The following is a 15,264-nucleotide window of genomic DNA, read 5'->3' as shown; positions in this document are numbered from 1 at the left end:
TTCCTGCTGTCACTTTGTTTAACTGTGTGACTTAGGGCAATACCAGCCTCTTAAGAGACTATCTCCTTAATCACAAAGTAAAGTTAGTAATAGCCATCCCACCTTTTAGACTTGCAAAGTAGCACAAACAGATATGTCTTTGGGTTCATAATGAATCTGACACACAACTCCCGGCTGAGCCAGTGGGCAGCTTCTGGGAAGAAGCCCACTGCTCCTGACCTTACCACTCACCCGCTGGTAGTTCTGCTCTTTCTGGATCTGCTCCACTTGCTCCACCAGCTGTCGCACTCGTAGCTGCAACTCACTTAACTTGTCTTTGGCAGCAATTTCTGCATAATCATTGGCATGTTCACCCACCTGGATGTCCAAATGAACTCTCTGGGAAAAGATAAGGAGTACAGAGGGAATCAGGCAGCCTTGCTCAGTCTTCCTGCCAAGGACTGACAGCTGGTCCCCCCATCTTCCTTCATTTGTTTGTTTAGCAAACAGCGATGAGGCTTCCTCAGTGTCCAGCCCTGTAGGGCTCTCAGCACACAGGAAAGAGTAAGCCCTGGCTGATGCTCTGACCAAGGTATGTACAAAGAGCTCAGCAACCATGCCACGGATGTTTACTGAAAACCCAGTCTTATTAGGAGACACAAATCCAACATACTCACCGTAAACCCACAGTACCACCAGTCCCCAGTTCTGACCAGGCACTAGAGGCTAAAAGCTATGAGTCCCACATGAGTCCACTTACCAGCATGCCTCCAGCAAAAAGGGAGAACTTGGTGGAATTGGAGTGAAGACAGATCTGGTGCTCGCCAGGGGTATGGGATGTGAAAGTAAACCTGCCCTCAGAGCCATACTGTCGGGCCAGGATGACCTGGAGAGAAGGGGCTTCAGTGAGCGTTATGGTGGAGACAGGGCTAGAGGCTCTAAGTGCCTCTAAGTTGACAAAAAGAACCTTAGGCATTCCACAACACTAAAAGGTCCAAAGCCACTCAGCAGCAGTTGCCAAAAGCTTGTCTGAGAACTATCTGGAACAGGGGTGCAGAGTCTGACATTAGGTTGGCACGTGACCGCTTGTGGGGCGAGTTTTCCTTTATTCACAGCCCATGCCCTTTCCATTATTTTTGTGTAATTCCTTTTTAAAGTGAAAGGTGACAGCATAAGGGTTTGGGGGTTTTTTGGTTCTAATATCCTTATTTGTCAAAATTTAAAGCTGCTCTTTCTTTTTAGAAAGCATCTTGCTCTGAAATCCTACTCTAGATGTCACAGCTTTAGAACTGGCACAATTCTTTTTAATCCACCCATCACACCTGTAAAATAGATGACCAAGAAAATAGCTCAGAGAAGGTAACTGATTTGGCGAAGTCATGCGGCAGTCAGTAATAAGTTGAGAGGAGCAGCCAACACTGCAACAGCCTAAGTTAGGCCTAGAGTGAACTCCTGGGATCTTCCCACAACACCAACTGTTTTGGGGGGGTTTGTTTGTTTGTTTGTTTGTTAGCAATTTAGCAAATGTGGAAACTAGGAGGGGAAGTACCAGCGTTTGATTGGTCTGGCGCTGAAGTACAGAGCGGAGGGCTCAGCGGGGCTAAGGGGTTGACTCACCTTGTCTTCTGGGTCCTTCACCTCCACGAACATGCCAAGCCCGGGGGTGGCCGGCTGATATTCCTCCCGCTGCTTGTCATACAGCTGCGTCCGGTAGTTTCCTGGAGGGAAGTGAGACAAGCCCAGGTCAGAGGAGCGCCAAGTGGCTCCGGGTTCGCGGCCGCCAAGAGAGGGCGAGGCCAGCTGCTCCCGGCTCTGCAGCGCTACTGATTCTCCCGCACCCCGCGCCCCAAGACCGCGGTCTTCTTCCCAACTCTCCCCCTCCCCCCGCACCTATAACCATAGTCTCGTCCGGAATCTCCTCAATAAAGCACTTCTTCTCAGTCTCCCCGATGTGAAAGTAGAGAGCGCCTCCGCGGGCCGCAAACCACAGAAGCAGCAGAAGAGCCCGAACCAACCGATCCAGCCCCGCTCCGGACCAGGGGCCGACGACCCGAACAACCTGCTCTGCAGCCATCTTGCCCTACTAGCCCGCGCAGCCGCAGCCAACCGCGCCACGTAGCCTTGCCGCCGCCGCGGGGCCTGCCGGGACAGCGAGTTCCGCTGCGGGATGTGGGTGTGGATACTGCAAGTGGGTGCTACAAGACCCCGGATGCCCCATGGCGTGGCGTGGCGCGGCGGTACCTGATTGGGGCGCGGCTTCAACCCGGGGCCCCAAAGTTTAACAGTTCTTTTGGTTGACCCTCGTCGCAGGCCGCCGACCGGTGCTAATTAGTTTGTTACAGATGATGAAAGTTTGAGGTCGCTGAACAATTTGTGAGCGGAGACATGATTCAAACCTAGGATCCTTGACTTCCCTCGGCATAGCATCCGCCATTCTGGGTTGGCTTCTGTTAAGAATTTAACTTTGAAAAAAATAAATGACACAAACAATGCTCGAATTTATCTTCAAAATTTTTTTCGAAAGAAAAAAAAGAAAAGCCATGGTCTTCCTTTATTACTTCCTTTACCACTCCCCTCTTCCCTCCCTCCCGTTGCCCCCCAGCCTATATCACGCTAAAATCTGGCGTGTATGGTCCCAGGCACCCCACCGTCACCATTGCATACTCCTCTACACGGGCTTTGCTGCAGTCTCCCGGCTGTGATGGGCTCGTCGCCCGACTGGCATCTGGCGCAGGTTAAGGGCTACTGGGATTCTTGGGGCGGAGCCGCCTCGTTTTGAAGAGATTTGCACTAAATGTGAGATCAGCAGAGGTCTAGGTCTGCCCTGCATGTCCTTCCTGAATTTTACCCAAATTTCAGTGTATTTTGGCAGCGCTTCTTCAGTTAGTTTATTATTGTGCTACCTCAAGTTTTCATAGAAGTTGGAGTTTTCTCTCTACTTTGGATTCTCTTGTTGCATTTGGCCCTAAGGAGGGAAGTTTAATGGGAATGTGTTCACATTTCCCATAATCAGGAAGTCATTTTTCTGAACAGTAACAATACTCTATTATATGAATGTATCTTATTTTTTTAACCATTCTTTTGATGAAAGTGCTTACTATTTCCCCCTAATTATTTGCTCTTACAAAAACTAGTGCAATAAAAATTCTTGTTGATTAGAGATCACAAAATCGCCTTCCCAAAAATTTTGTAACAATTTACAGTCCCACCAGCAGTGTGTTGGAGTGTTTACCACACCCTGGTGAAATGTTTCCAATCGTTTTAATCTTTGCAAAATCAGAGGATGAACATTTGTTTTTCACTGTTATAATTTTTACCCCTCCTCAGAAACTGAACATCTTTTGATGGTCACTTGTTTTCTTCTATAAACTGCTGGTTGTGTTTTTCTTAGTGCTGTGATAACTACATACTATTACTGCTGATGTAACCACTATTCAGATTAACAAATGATTACAAAATTAATAATAACATTTAATCATATTAGTTTCAGGTATTTTTAAATTAAACTTTTTACATTGAGATAATTATAGGTTCACATGCAGTTGTAAGGAATAATGCAGAGAGACCCAGTTTACTCATTACTCAGTTTCCCCCAATTGTAACAACTTGCCCAAGTATAATACAATATCACAACCAGGATATACACTGATACATTCAAGATACAGAACATCACCACGCGGATCCCTCATGTTGTCCTATTATAGCTACACCACTTCCCTACCTTCTCATCTCCTCCATAACCCCAGCCAGCCAGTAATCTATGTTTTCCGCTACTATAACTTTGCCATTTCAAGAATGTTACATAAATGGAATCATACAGTATGTAACCTTTTGAGATTGGCTTTTTTCACTCAGCATAATTTTCTTGAGATTTATTCAGTTTGTTGCATATTTCAGTAGTAAAAAGTAACCATTACACACCACTTATAAAGATATAATTTTGTAATATCAACAACTGAAAAGGGTGAGAACAGAGCTTTGAAAAGAGGATAATTTTTTATATTTTATTGAAGTTAAGCTAGTATACATTCAAATTAGAGTGTTATAACTTTAGGATGTTAGATGTAATTCCCACTGTAACTACAAAGAACATAGCTAAAGAATATACACAATAGGTAATGAGAAAGGAATTTAAATGTTTCACTACAAAAAAATTAATTAAACATAAAAGAAGACAATAAATGCAGGAGATGAGGGACAAAAAAGCTTTAAGGCAAATAGAAAACAAGTAGCAAAATGACGGAAGTCCCTCTTTATCAATAATCACTTTAAATGAAATGGATTAAATTCTCCAATCAAAAGACGAAGATTGGTGGAATGAATAAAAAGAAAACATGATCCAACTATATGTTGTCTACAAGAGACTGATTTTAGATCCAAAGACACAAACAGATTTGAAAGCAAAGGAATGGAAAAGGTTATTCCATGCAAAGGGTAACTATACTAATATCAGAAAAAATTGACTTTAAATAAAAAATGTTACAAGAGACAAAGGATATTATTTTCATAAAATGTTCATATAGCAAGAAGATAAAACAATTATAAACATATACATACCTAATAACAGACATACATAAAACACTCTAACAAAAATACACATTCTTCTCAAGTGCATATGGGACGTCTTCCAGGATAGATGAAATATTAGGTATATATTTGGAAATTAATTTCATTAGATTTTAAAAGATATCATACAAAATATCTTTTCTGACAACAATGAGATGAAGTTAGAAATAAATAACAAAAGGAAAATTGGAAGATTCATAAATTTGTGAAAATTAAGCAATGGATTTTTTTTGGCAATTAGAGCTATTCATTTATTTATTTAACCACTCTGGCTTGAGCACATATTTCATGCCACGTCCAATGCGTGGTGTTAGAAATATGTTGGTGATTCAAAAACAGACATTCTCTAGCCACATGATGTTAACAGTCTAGCAAAGGGGGGCTGTATAAATGTAATTACATACTTTTTTTCTTTTAAACAACATTCTTAAACAGCAAATGGATCAAGAAGAAATCACAAGAGATCTCTAAGAAAATACTTAGAGATGAACGATGATGAAAACACAATGTACCAAACTTATGGGACACAGAGAAAGCAGTGCTAAGGGGTAAATTTATAGCTGTAAATGCTTATATTTACAAACTGGAAAGATCTCAAATCAATAACCTCACTTTACAACATAAAGAACTAGAAAAAGAAGACAAAACAAACCCAAAGCTATTAGATAGGACGAAGGTCTCGAGGTCTGAGTAATTCTTACTAAATGCTATTAATAGTAACAAACTATTTTTTCAATGCCTTTTTCCACCCACCTATTCAACCAGACAACTCAGGACAGCCACTACATCCCAGAGCCCACTGAAATTATTCAAACTAGCCCATCCTAAGCCTGATTACCTTGCCTCACCATTCCTTTCCATGAAAGCAACAATAAAGGCTTTTACACATGCTTTCCCCTTATTCTCTCTGTCTCCTGACAGACTCTGGAGATATTCCCCATGTGACCTTGCATGTCATGGTATAGCACTCCTCTTGGGAACTGTGAGTAACAAACTAGTTTTTCAATGCCAATCATCTCCTGATCTGTTGGCCTCACCATACTTAAATAATAAAACCTACATTTTAAAACAGAGGGAGAGGAGAGAGGTGGGAGTTGGTGTAAGAGAGGACAGAAAGAAAAAAGGGAGGAAGAAGAGGGAGAAAGGGAAAATAAGTGAGGACATCCTCATCTCTCTCTGCATTTATCATCTTTCTCCTCTCTCCTTCCTCTACCTTGGCCTCCATCATGTCCTCTCCCCTCCCCTTCCCCCAGGTTCTATCTCATCATAGACAATGAATGGTCTTTGAACCTGAAGAATGAGGCCTCCCATATGCACCAAAGATGGAGAGAAAGTCTCCTTTCAGGGGCAGGAGCAGTTGCAGGTTAGGGAACTTGACAGAAAGAGCAGCGATTAGCAGAGATGATCTGAGAAACCTGCATCCCATGTCCAGATTCATCTATATGACCCCAGGTGTGAGGGGAGAGGATTTGTCCTTGGGAGCTGAGCCCAGAGAAGTGTCCCAATGTCTCTGCCAAGTCTATGCATTTCTTTATCTGTCTAGAAGAGATGGTTGGAAGACAGTGGAGATCTTTGAAGAGTCTGCAAACACATACTGTGGGAAAGTGTAATGGCATTTTGGCCAGAGTAGAGCTGAGACTTAGGTGGGCTGGTATGTGGCATTTGGCTAAATTGACCCTAGCAGTCCTCTGAGTTCTGGAATCAATGGCTTCCTGACTCTCAGGTACTGAAGCACAGCTCAACTATTTCCCTTGATTTTCCCTACCTATGAGAACCCCCAGAGTGCAGGAAGACAGGAGGACCAAGACTTTGATTAGGGTTCAGTCATACACAGATCTGTGAGTGGACTGCCCAAAGCCCCGAAGAGGGATGAACACAATAGGATCACTAAGAAAACTCACCAGGAGTAGAAGGATTCTGTCAGAGGGACCAGTGTGAGCCTCGGGGGTGGGGGTGGGGGTGGGGGTGGTGGTGAAGCAGGTCCAGTAGTTGGTTCTAGGTTCAGCAAGACATTGTTTTTGATGTTTCTGGATTCAGCACATGCACCCCCTCCAGTGCCTAGGTGTTCTGAGACAGAGAGCACAGGTGAAAGAACTCTCATAGAAAATCTCTTAGTAGAAATGGTCACAAGGAATAGAAGATATTTTTCCATGGGCCAAAAGGAAGATGAATGTAGAGGCCAGTGGTCTAGAGGAAGGGACAGTGGCATGGTGGTATCCTGGGGATGGTGTGGAGGTCACCAGTAAACTGAAAAAATCCCCCCAACACCAGAGCAGAATTGCACGTAGCAGCTCTGATTTCATGTGCAGAACATTCTATCCCTGATGTGTTCCCACCCTCACCCTCCCCAGCTCATGGTGCCTAATGAGAAGAATCAGGAGGGGACACCACAAGAAAAGCCAGGAATATATATGAAGATGCTGGCTGTTCCTATAATTATGACTCACCATTACTCTTCTTTCTCTCCTCCCTCCTTCATCCTTGATTTCTTCCTTCCTCCCCTTGTCTCTCTCTCTCTCTTTCTTCCTCCATCTTCTCTTTCTTCTTCCTCTCTCTCTCTCCCCCGCTTTTCCCTCCATATTCTCTTTCTCCTTTACCTCTTTCCTTCTCCTCTCTTCTGTTCTCTAACCAAACATCCACTTCACATTCATGTTGTTTCTAGTTCTTTCCTAGGCTTTGGTGAGCACAGAGATAAATATATGGCAGAATCCTGTATCTTTATCTCTTCCAGCTATCAGCCCTTGAGTAACTTGTTTGTGAACAGACAATTACAATTTAACGTGGTTAACACCATGATAGAGAGATGTACAAGGCTTCAAGGGGCCCAGGGGAGGAAACACCTAAAAGAGTACTGCTGGTCTCGAGCCTGAAAAGAATGAGTAGGAATTAGGCAGGTGGAGGAGGGGGCAGGCATGGGTGAGCAGGGCTTCCCTCGGAAAGGGCACAGCCTTTTTGAGTCTGAGGTCTTGGGAGAAGCACAGATGAAGCAAGTAGATGTAGCTCCTCAGTGTCTCATTTAAATCTCACAGATGGCATCCACATTCAATGGTCTCAGTAGCCAGTGTGGAATGAGATCTCTGCTGAGTGGGAGGATCCCAGAATGGCGAGCTTACTGCTTTCATATTCTCAGTCCTGTCGTTCGTCAGAAACAGGTTGTTCTTTCATCAGCACAATACATCTGCTACTTGCGAAGCCACATCCTCCATCCTAATATCTGGGTCTAGGCCTTGAAATCTTGCTGTGAAGTCACTGGTGCACTCCTCACATGCATGTAGCTGCTAGGTGTAAGAATTTTCCACTAGTGTTTCTTTAGGGGATTTCTGTGGCATTCTGACTACTGAGCCTCTGCCATGGAACAGTGCTACTCACAGCGGAGTCTGTGGCCAGTGGGGTCCTGGTCCACGAGTGCTTGTTATAGGTCTGTAATGAAGTAAGTACAGAAATTAAGTGTTTAGGAACTAGAATAGAAATTTAACATTGATGTAACATCCAAGCACAGGATTACTTTTAATTTTCTACTGTATTTTACAGAAGTTTCGGTTCATGAGGGATCGGAAATTTTATTAAAAACAAAACCAAACCAGTTCTTTACTACAGGTGGTGGCACTGGCCCAGAAGGCAGTCACGATTCAGGACCGTGGACAGCACCCTACTCTGCCTCCTGAACACGATAATCACCTATCTGCCTCTGTCCCCAGCTCTGGCAAATGCCGCTGGTCACACTCTCAAACCCAATAGATGCTTATAAGCTCTTGTCTTAACTTCTTTTTCTAAAGAGTTTGACTTTTGTTAACATCTGCATCTTTCATTTTTGTTTAAAGATGATTCCCATTGAAGGAATAAAAAACGTTCCCTGGGATTATAAACAAACCACACCACTAAAATTAGGAGACACTTCCTGGTAGCTAAAACACATTATTAACCTTAAAACACTGTATTGACATTACTCTTTTGCTTTTCAATAGACTGTTAGAGGGCAGGAGATGGGTCTTATTCATTTTCAGTCCAACATATATCATAAGGCGTGGCTCATAGTTTGCATGAGCAAATGCCTGACACTTATCAGTTGGAGGACCTTGGGCATGTTATTACTCAACTTCTCTTTGCTGCTGTTTCCCCAGCTGTTAAATTAGAATAACATTAGGGTCTACTTATAAACTTTTTAAATGATTAATTCACTTAATACACTTAAAAGTGCTTAAAACAGTGCCTGGCTCAGAAGAATAAAGGGTATCATTATCATCATTAAATGCAGCTGAATTGGTTTAATGAGCATCCATTATCACCAGGAACTAGGAGGTGGAGGACTTCGTCCTGTCACCTAGGTAGGGCAACAGCTTTATGTTGACATGTTGGAGTCTACACTGCTCAACCCAGGGCACCAGGAGATTTGGAAGTCTTGAGATTTGCTTCTCTTGGGTCCCCATCTTGTCAAGTTGGCCCCACTCTCCAATTCATTTCAGTTGTGTACCCCCTTTCCTTTTCCAGTTGCATTCCTCACACCTTCTTGCATCCTCAGGCTCACCCACATCTCTTCTTTTTGGTCCCTAGTGCAGAAGGAAACACGCTGGATGAAGGGCCCCACCTATACAAGTGGGCCTGGCAGGTCCTGCCCTTCAGTGTTCCAGCCCCACTTACTTCCTCCCTCCACGTTCCCATTTTCCTTAATTGGTCTACTGGCTGTGATAAACTCCTAGGTCCCTCTACCTAAATTGCTCTTGTCCCCCCATGCCCATTCTCAGGGAGATTTTTAACCATCCTTCAAGGAGCAAGTCAAATCCACCTCTTCCATGAAAGCCTCCACATTTCTCCCTCCTCTTCTGGAATGATTACTTCTGCCGCTAAAACCCATAGGGCTTCTCTGCATTTCTCATTCTGTCTCACCGTGCCACCCCCATCAATTCTAAGCTTCTCTAGGTTCAGGTCCAGGCCATAAATTTCCCCCCATTCCCACCCTCTCAGCACCCATCTCATGCGGCTGGCCTGCAAGTTGCAGAGCGCAAGCCCCCTTCCCTCTCTGGGGCTTAGTTACTCCATCGGCAAAATGAGGCTAACAGCATCTGCACTTCACTGGGTTCCCGCGCGGATTAAGCGAGGCGAGGCGGGCAAAGCTCATCAGAGAGCTGCACTGGGAGGTGGGGGCTCGCACAGCCCTTCGGCAGTGGCGGAGATGGGGTTGGGTGGTGGAGGTGGAACGCTTCAGGGACGCGGCTGCGCTCGACCTGCCGGGAGTTGTAGTCCGCGCGGAGTTTGCAGTCTTCGTTGGCCCCGCCCGGAGGCCAGTGGGCTACCCCGGGAAGGTGGCGGGGGCCTGCGGAGCGCGAGGCGCCAGGCGCGGCGCAGGCCCGGGCCGAGGACGGGACCGAGCTCGGCGGCTCGGAGTAGTCCTGCCGCTGCTGCTGGGGCAGTTGCTGGCGCTGATGAGCGGCGGAAGGGCGTTCTACCTCGAGGTCCGCGAGCTGGAGAAGTGCTTCATTCAGGAGATGCCGGATGGCACCATGGTCATAGGTGCAGACACAGCCAGTCTTGGCCTTGCCCGCCCCACACTCGGAGTCCTGAGAAGGGTGGGGGCGAGGTGCATCAGCTCAAATCCATTCCCCTCCGCCGAGGGTGGTCGTAGGTGGGAAATGGGTGGACAGCCGTCTGACCAAAGCATCCTTCCCCTTCCCATGCTGGATCTGTGGTCAGGCCCCGAACTCAGACGCCGAGATCTTCCTGAACCTCCCCCGATCACCACGGCTTCGGGAGGTCCTGGGTGGGCCTTCGGTGGTGGGTGTGAATGGGATGCGTCCCGGCTGTCTCTCCATTAGGTAACTACAAGACCGAGTTCTACGACCCCGCTACGGAAAAGTACCAGCCCTCCCCGCAGTAGATCAATTTTTTCGTGTTTGTGAAAGACCCCAAGAACAAGGTGAGGCAAGTCTTGACCCTCTTCAATCCCCGGGCTCCAGCGTCAATGCCTAGCCCTCCCTGGTCCTCCATTTTTCAGAGGGCCGATATCTTCACAAGAAAGCTCAGGGAGGGCTGTGCTGTTTGCCAACTGTATTGTGTGTGTATTGACGATCCTGGGACTTTGCCCCACAAACTGATGCCATTTCCCCCCCACCCTCACCTCTGGCCTGGTTTGTGGGGCCCTGGGTTGGGATAGCCCCAGAGTTCCTTTCCTGGAAGCAGGTTCCTGGCCATCTGTGCTCACTAGAGACTGCTTTGTCTAGAACCTTCTGACCCATCAGTACAGCCCTCAGGGCAGCTTCACCTTCACCTCCCAGTCTCCTGGAGAGCACCAGATCTGTCTGCACCTTGACTCCATCTGCTTCTCCCTCTCCTATGATGGCAAGCTGATGAGTATGGCAGGCAGGTGAAAGGGGCACAGAGGGTGGTGCCAGTTTTGGAAGGCTGAGGCTTAACATAAAGTAAGTATGCAGAAAACATCTCCTGAAGAGTGAGAGGGGAACCAAGAGGAAGTCTCTCTGACTGAAAATCCCCCCTGGCCCTTGTCACCCCTAGGATAAAGACCAAACTTTGTACTGTAAAACTCCGAGCTGTTCAGTATCTGAGGGCTCCATTTTCACCTCCTCCCAACGCAGAACTTCTAGTAACTGCCTGTCTCAAACATTGGGTCACACCTGTTTCTCTGCCCATGTTGTCTTGAGCATGGAACTCCACGCAGGCAGTGTCCTGATCTGGTGTTTTGGCACCCAGGGCAGGGCCAGTCCCCCAGTCAATGAATACAGGGAACTGAACTGCTATTGTCAGGCCCAGACTGGGGTTTCTGGCAGGTGCATGGAGCTCCCCTGTCCCTAGGCTATTTACTTGGACATGAAGTTGGGTGAACACACCAATGATTATGCAGAATTTGCAGCCACAGACAAGCTGACCCAGCTGCATCTGTGTGTGCAGCAGCTGGTGGAGCAAGTGGAGCAGATCCGGAAGGAGCAGGAATACCAGAGGGTGAGGGGCTGGGCTGGCCCCATTGGGACAGGGGATGCATAACCTCCCAGGAAGTGGCTTTTCCAGCTCCTCCCTTGGGGTGGGGGGATTCAATCCTAGCCAGGCACCTTCTCCATTCTCCCCATCCCGCAGTGGCAAGAAGAGCTTCCGGCAGACCAGCGAGAACACCAGCCCGCGGGTGCTGTGGTGGTCACAGACCATCATCCTTGTAGCCACTGGCATCTGGCAGATGTGACACCTCAAGAGCTTCTTTAAAGCCAAGAAGCTGGTTTAGATGGGCCCCAAAGACCAGAGACCTAGCCCCCACTCATTCCCCTGCTGCTGATGGGCAGTGGCCTGGCCTGGCCTGTCTCCTGGTGCCCTTCACCCCTCCCAACCCTATAAGGCTTGCTTGTTACTGGCAGGAGAACAGAGGACCCCTTTTAACTGGTTTCTCAACCAGCTCTAGGGAGAGGATTGGCTTCCAGCTGGAGACACTTGGGTGGGGAGAGCTGTAGGCTCCTTTATAGGTTTGTGATGCTGAGCAGAAGTGGGTGAGGGTATCCCCAACCTCCATGTTAAACAGGATGCATGAATGATCTTAGAATGGAGAAATTGGGTGAATATAAATGATCACTGCAGACTTTCTGACCCTAACATTTATTGCCTCCTACTCTGCAATTCATTCTGATGTTACATGTGTCCAGCCAAATGTTAACATTTGAGGCCTTGCATGCATTGGTAGGGGACAGATCCCAAACAGATGAGTTTTAGGGAGCTTGTACCCCAAAAGCCTTAGCAACATATGGAGCCCTTTCTGGAAAAGTCCAATTTTGACCCATCTTTTAGGTAACCTGAGTGCAGGTGGTGATCCTGTGCGCCTGACACTGATGTTACATGTGTCCAGCCAAATGTTAACATTTGAGGCCTTGCATGCATTGGTAGGGGACAGATCCCAAACAGATGAGTTTTAGGGAGCTTGTACCCCAAAAGCCTTAGCAACATATGGAGCCCTTTCTGGAAAAGTCCAATTTTGACCCATCTTTTAGGTAACCTGAGTGCAGGTGGTGATCCTGTGCGCCTGACACTTTCTCTGTCTCTGTCTCTGTCTGTCTGTCTGTCTGTCTCTCTCCCTCTCTCTCTCCGCCTCGTCTCGCTCTCTCGCTCTCTCTCTCTGTCTCTCTCTCTCTCTCTCTCTCTCTCTCTTTCTCTCTCTCTCTCATTCTGGGCTCAGGTCAAGTTCATGTACTATCTCATTCCAGTCACCTGAACTGCTGGGTTCTTCCAGAAGGTCAGATGAGCACCTCTCTTTCTGCTATTTTTTTTAGTAAACCTGTATCTCAGTTTATGATGTTGGTTCATTTTTTCAGGAGATGCTTGTTCTTACAGGAACCCCAAGTCACTGTTTCCATCATCATCAGCATCTCCTGTCACAGTCTCCACATGTGCATGCATGTGTATGTAGATGACCAGGCATCCATGCTCTCATTGCTTCTGCCTGACGTAGCTTATGTTTTACCAGCCCCATGCTGATTGCCCTGTTGGAGTATGGTCCTTTCTCATGTGAATTTGACATTTTCTTTTATAGGGAAATTCACTGGTTGGCACCCTCAACAAAATCAAGTCTAAATTGTCAAGGCCAAGGATGTCAATAAAGGGAAACTCTCCATGAGGAAGAGCAGCTGTAACGGCCCTGGCTTTTGACCCTTGAAACAGATGCACACTCTCCTGGGATACTTTTGAGGGATAACTCCAAGCCTCGGGGCATTGCTCACTTGTGGGTCTGGCCACAATTGGCCTCTGAAAGCACAAGACTTACCGAAGTCTGGGAAGGAGAGAGGGACCACTGGAGCATAACCTCTGACAAGAGAATGTGACCTTAGGGTCTACTTCCCTCACCTGAAACTGGGGATGGAGGTGCTCTGCTGCAAGGGAAGCAGAGTGACCTAGATGGGCACATTCTATCCCACAGAACCTGTAGTATGACACCAAATGAAGCAGAACATTGAACAAGATGTAAGGGTGATATATGCTTCTGAGGAGGGCACAACTAAGGGTGACATGACAGGAGTACTGGCCTTATCCACATGGTCAGAGAAAGCTGCTTGCTTATTTATTTGTTTGTTTGTTTGTTTGTTATTTTAATGCCTACAGCACCTGGTATTCCATCAAAGTACTAACCAGGCCCAGCCTTGCTTAGCTTCCGAGATGAGACGAGATCGGGCGCATTCAGGGTGGCATGGCCATAGACAAGGCTGCTTTTTAGAACTGATACTCATGGTAGGCATTAGCTGGGGGATGAGTGTTCTGACCAGAGGTAATATACAGAAGCCCTAGAGGAAGAAAAAATATGGTAATTTGGGGAAACAGAAAGAAGGCCACTATGTCAAAATCCCCACTCCAGAGAGACTGCCTGCAGCCAGCCTTCCAAATTATGATTTCCTGTTCAGACTTATCCCTTCCTCAGAGATTAACCCCAGAATGACCATCCTTTTCAGGGGAACACTGTCCTCTATTCACAGGGCTGGGACCTTATTCTGACACTTTGGTAGGGAAACAGCTCACAAAAGAGCAACAGTAAAGCCATGGGAGTCCCTAGCATCAGTTTGCCCACCCATTTCCACATGGGCCCTTCACAGTCACTGTGGAGGAAAAGGCACATGACCCATTTTAGAGGCAAGCCAGGTAGTAAGGGGTGGGCCATTCTAAAACCTGGCCAGTTCAACTCGATCCTTGGCATTCTGTTCTCTGCCACAGCCATATTTCCACAAGTAGAGGACAGACCCCATACAAAGAAACCTGATTTTAAAGAGCTGGCAGAATAGATAAAAAGAGCAATAGTTTCTCGTGGCTGCCATAACAACTCACCACAAAACTTGGTAAATTAAAATAACAGAAATTTATTCTCTCATCATTCTGGAAGCCATAAGTACAAGATCAAGGTGTCAGCAAGGCTACACTCCTTCCAAAGGCTCTTGGAGGAAATCCTTCCTTCCTCTTCCAGCTTCTGGTGGCTCCAGGCACTCCTTGTTTTGTGTCTACATCACTTGGATCTCTGCCTCCATTTTCTCCTCTTTTTTCTCTGTCTTCTGTGTCTTATAAGGACATTTTTCATTTGGGTTTAAGACAAACCAGGTAATCCAGGATGAGCTCATCTCCAGGTCCTTAAATTAGCTATATTGGCAAAGACTCTTTTTTCAAATAAGGGTATACTTACAGAGTCTGGGGGTTATGGCATGAACATATCTTTTGGGAGGTAGGGTACCATTTAACCCACAATAGAGAACAAGGAGTGTACACATGATAGTGTACCAAGTGACTTAACAAATAGGGTAATCATAGCTCTCGGAATTCAAGATGGGGAGAGACTCAGATGGATGGATGGATGGATGGATGGATGGATGGATGGATGAATAGATGGATGGGAAGAAAGGAAAAAGGATGTCAAAGAAGTCTTTATAAGGGAGATGATACTTGAGTAGAACATTGAAGGATGTGGGGTTTGAATATGAAGAATGGGAGAAATAAAGTCTGTAGAAATGCAAATGTACAAAGGATTTTAATACAATTCAACACCCGTGAATTATATAACATTAGTAAGATAGAGGCTTTGAAAAAGAAAGGAATCAAGGAACATAAGTTGCATTTAATAGGATGAAGCCAGGAGGGAGGGTAGATCAAACAATGGATGGAAGTGAATATACTTACTACAAGTTGGACAACTAAAAGCAAGCTATAATCAGAGGCTGCAGATTGGTGACCTGCAGTGTGTTTTGTTTATCCTGCACA

The 15,264-nt window shown here is 46.2% G+C and overlaps 1 protein-coding gene and 2 pseudogenes across 1 annotated transcript in view; 1 reads left to right on the top strand and 2 right to left on the bottom strand.

Annotated features, from left to right (window-relative positions):
- LOC102884449 (transmembrane emp24 domain-containing protein 9) overlaps positions 1–2,090 on the bottom strand; it is a 3,626-nt gene extending 1,536 nt beyond the window's left edge. The window contains exons 1-4 of the mRNA XM_006923217.3: positions 1,870–2,090; positions 1,597–1,697; positions 740–865; positions 232–378 (exon numbers count right to left, since the gene is read on the bottom strand). Of these exons, the coding sequence (XP_006923279.1) occupies positions 232–378; positions 740–865; positions 1,597–1,697; positions 1,870–2,053 (558 nt within the window). The 5' untranslated portion in view covers positions 2,054–2,090. The remainder of the gene's footprint in view (positions 1–231; positions 379–739; positions 866–1,596; positions 1,698–1,869) is intronic.
- Positions 2,091–9,589: 7,499 nt separating this feature from the next.
- On the top strand, positions 9,590–11,770 carry LOC102878442 (annotated as a pseudogene).
- Positions 11,771–13,620: 1,850 nt separating this feature from the next.
- LOC112472040 lies at positions 13,621–13,726 on the bottom strand (annotated as a pseudogene).
- Between the last annotated feature and the right edge of the window lie 1,538 nt (positions 13,727–15,264).

This window comes from Pteropus alecto, unplaced genomic scaffold (assembly GCF_000325575.1).
Source record: "Pteropus alecto unplaced genomic scaffold, ASM32557v1 scaffold78, whole genome shotgun sequence".
NCBI classification, from domain to species: Eukaryota; Metazoa; Chordata; class Mammalia; order Chiroptera; family Pteropodidae; genus Pteropus; species Pteropus alecto.
This window is presented reverse-complemented; position numbering and strand designations above follow the sequence as displayed.